This window comes from Daktulosphaira vitifoliae, unplaced genomic scaffold, assembly GCF_025091365.1.
Source record: "Daktulosphaira vitifoliae isolate Bord-2020 unplaced genomic scaffold, ASM2509136v1 Scaffold_3, whole genome shotgun sequence".
NCBI lineage: Eukaryota > Metazoa > Arthropoda > Insecta > Hemiptera > Phylloxeridae > Daktulosphaira > Daktulosphaira vitifoliae.
Genome location: NW_026099574.1, coordinates 17,417,099 through 17,427,091, shown reverse-complemented (window position 1 = coordinate 17,427,091; position 9,993 = coordinate 17,417,099). Strand labels below are relative to the sequence as shown.

Below are 9,993 nucleotides of genomic sequence, written 5' to 3'. Positions count from 1 at the left end.
GTGGACTACATTATCACAATTACACCACGTAGATAAACAAGTATCAAAAACAGTTAATTTTTTTACATTTATCTCTCTAGAAATTAATATTTTACACATAGTTTTAAAATTTTGAATTTTAATTTATATGGTTAATCTATTTATTACAGTAAAAATGTTTGTCTACAGCATGCGATGGAGTATTTTTAATTATACTTAATTATTGTATGGTGGACTGAATGTCTTATTATGTCTTCATCTGATGAAATTGCAGCTAATCTAAGCTACAACGATATAGCTCGAAAATTACTTAATGATCGGTTGTTATTGACTGCTTTAGAACTGCATTATGAATTGGTTGAAGCTGGTAAAGAATTGCCTGGTCTTCGAGAGTTCTTCTCCAATCCATCAAACTTCGAACACACTTCTCCACAGAATGATAACATCAGTATTACACTTAGTATGGGTATGTTTATTAAATACTAGTTTACCAAAAATAAATTAAAATTCTATTTTATCAAAAATTTTTTAGGTCGTTCATCAAGTCAGGCAACATTAGATTCATTAGAATTAACTCGATATTCTGAAGATGGTGACAAAACCATAAATGAGCGAATTGCAGTATTGGAATTTGAATTAAGAAAAGCAAAAGATACTATTAATGCCCTTAGAGCTAACTTAACTGTTGCAGCTGTAGGTAATTATTTATATAATTGAAAAAACTAAAATTAGGTTTATTAAGAATATAAGTAAATACAAATATTGTAGAGCCTGAAGAATTTAATAGAGAAAATAATAATCAAAAAAATGAATATGATGAACCAATAAAACCCCATGAACAAAGGGTACTTAACTTTTTGGTGAATGAATACCTTATGCAGAATAGTTATAAACTAACATCAATCACATTTTCTGATGAAAATGAAAATCAAGTATTAAATCATTTTTAAAAATACTATATTTTATACTTTAATATTACAAAATTTTTATAGGATTTTGAAATTTGGGATGATGTAGGTCTTAATATTTCAAGACCTCCCCATTTATTATCCTTGTATCGAGATAGAGCAAAATGTTACTTGAAAAAAGATGAATATTGTCAGAGTAATATAATTGATTTTGCAAATTTTTCAACTCAGGTAAACTATAATGAATAATTATTTTTTACTTGATTAATTAACTAAATATCTTATAGACAGAAGAAAGTTACCATGACTTTAATAACAAAATTTTAATGCTTAAAGAAACTAATGAAAACCTCCTTTCTCAAGTAAATTTGTAAGTTAACTAGAATAAACTGGAAATAATTATTTTTTATTAATTATTTCTTTTTACTTTATATAGGCTCAAAACTAATAAAATTTCTGATAATTTAAGTAGCATACCAAAAGAAAAGTGGTTGCGCATTGGTAAATTACCTACAAAAGAAAATTCTGCCAAATGTGAACTACTAACATTTTACAACACACTCATAGAAAAATGTTGGCCAGATCAACAGTCTGTGTTATTAGATTTAGATGTTGTACTGAATACAGTAATGGATACAAATATAGAATTAAACTTGTACCCTCTTATAAAATTACTTGAAAATCAAAAAATTTGCCATTATCAAAATGATGACACATCAATTGATATCAATAAACAAGAGGCAAGTTAATTATTAAAATAAGAAAACATTCATTTAAAAAAAATATTTTCTGTAGGATTTTGTATTATTAAGTGTACTTATGATGCATATTCATCCTGATGAAAATGAAAAAGAAAAATTATTGTGTTCAATGTTAAACTTAAAAAAAAAACCTAGTAAAAAAGAGAGGAGCTCAATTATTCAAGGTATACTATTCATACATTTTAATCAACTATTTAAAGAGGAAAATTTTTAAACATTTTATGTGCCAAAAAAATCAATAAAAAAGATTAATAAAAATATGTATATTATAGTTCTACTATATGTTTACAGATATCTAGGTTCAATAATTGTATTTGTAAAATAATACTTTGTTAATGATAGTTCTTAGTGTTAGGTCTTGTTAAATGGTATAATATATAACACAGACCACTGGAGTTTGATAGCCATTTGTAGAAAGTATACTAGAAATTGTGTGAAAAAAGAGGAATGATACAGGATTAGAATCCGTGATCCAAGGTGCCTTAGTGACAAACCTTATTACTAGGTCACTGTGCCCCTTCAGATTTCAATACAATTTCATAAAGATTAATTACGTGTTATGAAGCTGAGGGAAATACATGTTTACATGTACAGGGTTATACATGTTTTAAGTAAATGTATCCTAATATATATTATAAAAAATTATTTTTTTATTAAATTAAAGAAATTTAATTGAGATTTTGATCATCAAATTAATATATTTTCTTAATTTGAACAGTGAATGTGTGCTTAAAATCAAATAAGTGTTATCAATTTAAAATAATTATAACAAACTATAAAATTTTATTAAATATCATTATATTTAATATAAATACTCAATACATTTATACCATGTAATAATGATCATGACACTTAAAATGTCTGCTATTTAAAATACTAATATTTAATTTAAAAATAATTTTTTATGTTATTAAAAGATGTATAAAATTGAATTTATGGAAATATAAAACATTTATCAGGAATAACGTTTTTTCATTTTTTTGGCATTTTGATTGTTTGATAATTGAACTCTTAATTTATGTTTAGTCTGATAATTATGATTACTATTTAGGTTTATCTTGGTTCATTAAGTATTCTCAAAATTATTTTTTTGATAAAATTATCTTACCAAATTTCTGGATTTTACTAAATGATAAGTATGTTGAAAGAAGGTTATTAGTCGCTGAAGGTTGTTCATTTTTTAGCCCTCACATTACTGTAAGTTGGTTGTTTATAATCGCATGGTTTAAAATTATTTTTAAATTTTTGTAATGATTTTACTGTTGTTCTGTTTTATTTTTAAGTGTGAATTGAGACAATCTCTATTGTCTCTTTTGCAACAAATTTTAATTGAAGACTCAGATGAAACTGTTCGTGCAGCTGCTATTAAAAGTATTGCAATTAATGCAGCTAATATTTTCAATAGTGATAAATATACTCAGGTTAAAAAATAATTAATTTACTATGTTAGTTTTTATTGTTCTGATTAATTGATAAAATTAGTTTAGAATTATTATGTATGTTTATTTCAAGAAAAATATTAATTACTTATAATATTTAAATTTCATAATTTAGGTTGAAGAGCTCCTTTTTATTGGTTTGAAGGATGTATGTAAAGATAATTTTGAGATTACTATTAACACATTGCTACCAGTTTTAGCTAAATGGGCATTTGATTCTGAGCGATTACAATCACATTGTTTTACCCGTCTAATAAATTCTCTTATTTCTCTAATAGAGGTAAATAAAACAAATCTGACTTTTTATTTTATTTTCATTTTAAAATCACTTTAGGCTTTAGAATCTCAAAAAAATATCCAAAAAGTTGAACTATTAGAAAGAAATTGTTGTGCTATGGTTCATGCAATTAGATCCATTCTACCATACATGGTGTTGTATGTAGCTTCGGCCCCAGAGTGTTTATCATTAAAAAAGGATCACATGTCTAGAGGAGAATTAAGTAAAATACCTCTAAAAATATTATATTAATTTTTCAAAAATAAATTAGATAATAATTAGCTATATATTCCAGGAACAGGTTTTTCAGATTTATGTGTAGGATTATGTGATCCAACAATATTTTTTTCCAACCCAGACTATAAAATTGGTATTGTGATGTGTATATTTGATATGGCTGTTGAAAACATAGATAAAACATGGACCAGACTTCAATGGCTTTTAGAATTCATGTAATTTTTTAAACAAATATATTTTAACTAAAAACTTTTCTAAAGAATTTATATATTTGTTTTATAAAAATATAAAATATTTATATATTTATGATCTTATTAGGCTGCCTAAGATGATAGATATGGCTTTTCTTGTGTCAATTTCCAATAAAAAACTTTTACAATCGCTTAAGTTTTTATTTCAATCGTTTTGCTGTGGATTTGGATCAAAGTTTACACTATCTAGGGTAATATCACATTTTTATACTCTTTTCAAAAACTAAAATAATGTTTTTAATATTATATTTTATTAGGTTAAGCCCCTATTTACTAAGAAAATTCAAGAACTAGAAAAATTATTTGCAAATGTCAATGAATCTTTACCATCATTATCAATTATTTTTCTATATTTATATACAGTATTAGCACCTATACAGGTAAATCATACATATAATAATTTAATTGTATTATTTAATATTATTGCTGTATATGCAATTAATATGATTATATTATTTAAAATTAAAATATTTTTTGAGGTTTGATTTAAATAATTTGTATATAATATTTTTTAGTCAGAAGAAACTGAACTAGAATCTTTGCTCAAGAAATATGTTTGTATGTTACCCTTATGTGGTGTTCCTATTGATGTTTTACATACAACTGTATTTGAGTTGGCTTCAAATCATTCTCATTTACATAACATAATATTATCATCGCTTTGGGAGGGTGTGTATAAGTTTGAAGGGTATATATATTGATTGTATCTTATGTTTTAGCACAATTATTGTAAATATTTATAGGAGTAATCAGTCAAAAAGAAAGTGTACGTTTAGCTGTTACCAAATTATTATCATCAATTATACCTTGTCTGTCTGATATAAATATAACTAACAGGGTAGTACCTGCTCTTATTACACTATCAAATGACTGTAATAGGTTTGTATATAAAAAATTAATTATATTTCATTCTTTGCTATAAAAAACTTATTTTTTTTTTATCATTTAATTCTATGTTTTTTCAATTAATTTTTTGTAAATTATACTTTAAAATAATGAAAGTGAAACATGATCATTGAATTGTATTTTAGTGATGTCAAAATAGCTTTGGTTCCAGTTATTGGTGAATTAATGACTTCTACTAATAATAAAGATACCATTGAAAAATGTCGGTTTCAAATGAAAAGTTTGATGGAAGACAGATCATTAAATGATAATAATGCATTTGCTACCGAACTAATAACTGCCTTTGGTAAAATGGCACCAAAATCTGATCAACTATACAGGGAAGAAGGCAAGATAATTACTATTAATGTTTTTTTTTAGTTAAAAATATAATAGATAAACAAATATATAGGAAAAAAAAAGTATATATATATTTATTAAACTCAATTGTGTAATTTTTTTTACAGTTATAATGGTGCAATTAAACATGTACTCTGGTGTAGCAGTCCGAATTAATGACATTTCGAGAAAAATTCATCTTACTAAAGTATTATTAGATGCATTTAGTTCTATACTTTATGAATGTACATTATCTCAAAGTGCAATTACTTCATCTCTATTACCTAGCTTAAGGTATAAACATTTTAAGAATAAAATATTTGAAAATATATGGAGTAAAAAAAAAAAAAAAATGAATTACAGGTGCTTAGAAGATCTGTGTATTAAAATTAATTTACCTCAAAAAGAATTATCAATTTTGTTGATCAAAGAAGCAGAATCAAAATTAGCAAACAACTTGGAAAAGTAAATAATTATTTTGTACTAAAGTTCTTGCATTTTTTGATAAACGATTGTTTAAAAAAATGGTTTAATGAAATTAAATTTTGATTTTTACCAAGTTTTCCTAATTATTTTTTTTTAAACTAGTAGTTTAATAATACTCTTTGTTTACACAATAAAATTCCAATTATAATGAGATAAATAATATACCAGAAAATAATCAATATGAAAATAATATAAATATTTAAATGTTTCAACTATAAAGGAAAAAAAATGTGAGGCATTTGGCAGATTTGAAACAAATTACTGTAGTTTTTATTATAAACGATACATTATAATTATTTAAAAAATGATTTACATCAATAAAAATATATTTTTTCTACAGTGGTAATAGTAGTGGCTTAAATGTAACTCAAGATTTAAAGCCTAAAATGGTAAAAATGTTTCAATCATCAAATATTGCTAAGCAGACTATGTTTTGGAAGAAAAGTAATTCAACACAATGAAAAATTACAATTACTACAAATGAAGACCACGTTACTTAAATTTTATGTGTTAAATGATAAAAATTTTGATTTTGTTACATAATGATCTGTATGCTGAATAATGTTGTATACTCGGATAATACTTAAAATAGGAAAGATTAATATAATATGTGATATTTAAAAAAATGATTTTTAATTGTATTACTAAGATATTTTTAATATTATAAAGTATTAGATAATGCATAATATATATATATATATTATTTTTTTGATGGATTTATAATAAATGCAATATACTAAACAGGTCATTATTATCATTTAAAATAATATTTAAAAGCTAATGGTAATTGACATTAATTTACATACTAATACACACCTTACTAAAATACTTTACTTATTAATGCTCAAATAAAAGAAGGCCCATACTAGAAGATTAATATTCATTGAATACAATTTTATTATTATAATTAAATCACGAGAATAGAACTAAACATATAATAAAAACTTGGTTCTTATCATAATACAAAATACTAGTTAACATAATTTTATACTTTTTACATATCACACATGGTACAACTCGGTCAATATCGAGGAGATTTAATAAATTAAATTTGGAAACAAAACAATTTAATATAAACATATGAGTAATAATCAGATGTGGTCACTTTTGATTAGAAAGAAAAACAATATTTTATGTTAAATTATGACTAAGCATATGAATTCCTTTTCAATAATTTTTATCATGGTAATCCAATTTAAGGTGTTATCGAGTCATAGTTTTGGAAAGTCTATATTAAGACATCAAATCAAGATGCTATATTTTAACATTTTAATTATAAAAACTAAATAGTTAATTAATTATCATTAATACAAATATAATTAAAAATTTAGTCAGCCTTTAGGTAGCGAGTAGGATGTAACTAAAATTGAAAGGGCAAATTTTAATTGGATGATACATAATAATTATTCAGAGTTTTGGTCATTTTCAACTAGACTTATTTTACCAACAGCTTGTCCCATTTTAATAGTTTGTCCAACATCAACATCAAATAAAAATTCTTTAGGTGCTTCAAATAAAAGAACTACTGTGGAACCCATTCTGAATTCTCCAACTTCTTGTCCCTTTGTCCACTTGGTTTCTAGTGAACAATCATTTTGATTGAAATCTTTTCGACGACATCGCATATTAGTTTGCAAACCCTAACAAAATAATGTAAAATTAATATTTGATAATAAATATAATAAAATTATATATAAATATATATAATTACTATTTTAAAACAAGACAATTTTTTTTCTTACTTTATCAGAATATACACGAATAGATCCTACATTTGTTGCACCAACCGCAGTCATTGAAAAGAAACCATGTTTCCACTCACCAACATATACAGCTCTCTCATTTAATACAAATAAATCCGGTAAAAATTGTGCTACTTTTGGATTTACACTTAATAACTCGCCTAAAATATTTATAAATTATTAATATTTATCTATTTATAGTTTTTAATAATTAAACAAACTTTTATAAATTTATACCTTGGAAATGTCTTCTAAATTTTACTGTCCACTCAACTGGAGAATGAAAACGATGATAATCTCCTGGGGCTAAATAAATTACCATTTGATACAACTCATTATTTGGATTATGTAATAGTTTTGATTTATACTCATTCCAATGTGGGTCAAATGGTTTACAATCATTATTATCATCATTATCAATATCAGCTTTTCTTTGAACTGAAATAGTCTTTTCAGTTGTTGTGTCAGAAAGCATAACATCTTGTTTTTTGAATGATAAACTGAAAAAGCTAACTCCTTGGTAGAGAAAATTAAAAATGAAGTTGATGCAATACATGTGCATAGTAAGTAATCCATAATGGTAAAATAAAAAAGTTGAATTAATTGACCAGCCTCCACCATTATATTTAGATGATGTATCTCGTTTCATCAAATTAGTATTCACATTACTGTTAGAGATTATATTTGGTGAAGAATTCGTTTTTGATGAACTGAATTCTTCTAACCACGTTGGGGAGCCTAAAAATGACTTAATAGTATAAGTAACACCTTTGACTTGTTCCACTTGACATGAAGTTACACGACCAGCAGTCACTATTGTACCATCAGCTGGAGATACCTAAAATTTATTATGATAGTATAGTAATTATCCAGAAATATACTTTAGTATATCTAAATAAATGTTTTACCACAGGTCGGTTAAAACAAATTGGCCTTGCATCTTCTTTAAGTCGTCTGGCAAAAAACTCCCCTAAACTTTTATAAGCTTCCATAGGTAATTCTATTTCATCAATGTTCACTCCGAATAGTTTTGAGTATGCTGTGAACATCCAATATCGTAATGGTTGCGGAATATAAAAGTCTGTTATGTAGCCCCAAAGTCGTGACATAGCTCGTAGAGGAATAGCTTTGTAAAAACATAGCTGAAATAAAAATATAAAAATAAATTAATGTATTTGTTACATATTAAATTTATTTTTCGTTTTAGAATTGTATGTTATTGATGAATTTGAAATATTACATTCTAAGAAGGTAAATAAATTTAAAAATTAAAATTTGTTTTTAATTATTTATGATAATTCTATTAATTTTTTGTACATTTTAAGTACTCAATATGGTTAGTATTTTTCATTTGTTAAGTTATTGCACTACATTATCAATTTTCATGCTGAATAGGTTAGCAAAAAACGTGACAATTCATAATTAAATACAATATATTTCATTCAATTTCGCTATGACTATAAATACAACTTATAATCATTTATTTTTTATTAGGTATAAAGATTATACTAGTAACAGTCTTAACAATAATCATTTTTTTAGAAATAGTACTTAAGTTAATATTTATTTAATTTAATTTAATTTAATTATTTGATGGCATACATTTTTTCTAATTTCGGCCATTAGATTAAAAGTAAATACAAGAATTAATTATGAAAAATTAATTATCTGAATATTAAATACACATGTTTAATATTATTAGACAGAAGATAAATATAAACAACAAATAAAAATGAGATCGTATGTTTTCAATTCAAGTTAGTGTCAATTATAGGATATATAAAAAAAACACATCAAAAATAAATCCATTAATTATTTGATAGTATATTATTGTTGAAATGACAATAATCAGTAAAACAATTTATACTTGTACCAATACATCTCCTGTTATCTTATTATACACGACTATAAACATGAACATCTCAAACTAATTGAATAAAATTTGAATATTTAAGCAACACTAAGTATGCTCCTACTAATGAATAAACGTTCTATTACCTTAAATTTTTAGCTTTAATGAGAATCTGAGAAGGTAATAATATTACTATGATGTGTTTTTTTTCGTCTATTACCACTTTTTCTCAGCTCTCACCGAACCGATTTCTTTCAACAATACGTCAAAAGATCACAAATCGTATCTAGTCGAAGATATTACCCTCAAAAATTGAAAAAATTCCCTCGTTCCTCGTAAATGGGGGAAATCTCCAAAAAAATTACAAATTTAAAAATCGCTAATTTTCGAAATTTTTTTACTTAAAACTGCCATAATTTTTTTGAAAATAATCAAATCAATATAATTTTTTTTTATAGATGTACGATTTCTTTACCTTTCATTTGGTATATATTTTTTGAAAATGACAACTCTTTCACAAAAAATTAACTTTTTATTACATACTGTTTTTTTAAGTCTGGCCTCTATTTCCCTATATACGAGGTGGGTTAAAATCTAAAAAATGCATATAGAAAGTAGAACTTTTTCAACTTAACTTTTGAAAGTTTTCCAGAAAGTGACACTTTTTTTTTTGGATAAAAAAAATTTCGGACTTTATTTTGTCTTAACGATAAAAATGGCTACCAAATGCTATTTTTCTGTGAAAATACTCGATTTTATTTTTTACATTTTAGCTTCGATGCGAAGCGGAGAAGGTATCAATTTTACTATGTTTTTTTTTTTTTTTTTTTTTTTTTT

The 9,993-nt window shown here is 24.5% G+C and overlaps 2 protein-coding genes across 5 annotated transcripts in view; one reads left to right on the top strand and one right to left on the bottom strand.

Moving 5' to 3' along the window:
* The first annotated feature begins 43 nt into the window (after positions 1 to 43).
* LOC126901260 (RAB11-binding protein RELCH-like) lies at positions 44 to 6,303 on the top strand. Of its 3 annotated transcripts, none has more exons than XM_050677625.1 (20): positions 44 to 445; positions 512 to 676; positions 748 to 911; positions 972 to 1,118; positions 1,175 to 1,257; positions 1,324 to 1,627; positions 1,683 to 1,812; positions 2,700 to 2,845; positions 2,932 to 3,069; positions 3,203 to 3,367; positions 3,422 to 3,587; positions 3,666 to 3,816; positions 3,920 to 4,043; positions 4,110 to 4,232; positions 4,368 to 4,521; positions 4,596 to 4,731; positions 4,884 to 5,086; positions 5,205 to 5,370; positions 5,440 to 5,541; positions 5,903 to 6,303. In XM_050677625.1, the coding sequence occupies exons 1-20, from the start codon at positions 229 to 231 to the stop codon at positions 6,021 to 6,023; spliced, it is 3,105 nt and encodes a 1,034-aa protein (XP_050533582.1). In that variant the 5' UTR covers positions 44 to 228; the 3' UTR covers positions 6,024 to 6,303. The 3 variants fall into 3 exon arrangements, with proteins under 3 accessions (XP_050533582.1, XP_050533581.1, XP_050533583.1); XM_050677624.1 differs by having other exon boundaries at positions 45 to 445; positions 3,660 to 3,816; XM_050677626.1 differs by lacking the exon at positions 44 to 445 and having other exon boundaries at positions 534 to 672; positions 3,660 to 3,816.
* A 514-nt stretch (positions 6,304 to 6,817) lies between these two features.
* LOC126901263 (phosphatidylserine decarboxylase proenzyme, mitochondrial) overlaps positions 6,818 to 9,993 on the bottom strand; it is a 14,622-nt gene continuing 11,446 nt past the window's right edge. For both annotated transcript variants that reach the window (XM_050677635.1, XM_050677636.1), the window contains exons 3-6: positions 8,213 to 8,446; positions 7,542 to 8,142; positions 7,305 to 7,465; positions 6,818 to 7,202 (exon numbers count right to left, since the gene is read on the bottom strand). In XM_050677635.1, the coding sequence (XP_050533592.1) occupies positions 6,966 to 7,202; positions 7,305 to 7,465; positions 7,542 to 8,142; positions 8,213 to 8,446 (1,233 nt within the window). In that variant the 3' untranslated portion in view covers positions 6,818 to 6,965. The remainder of the gene's footprint in view (positions 7,203 to 7,304; positions 7,466 to 7,541; positions 8,143 to 8,212; positions 8,447 to 9,993) is intronic.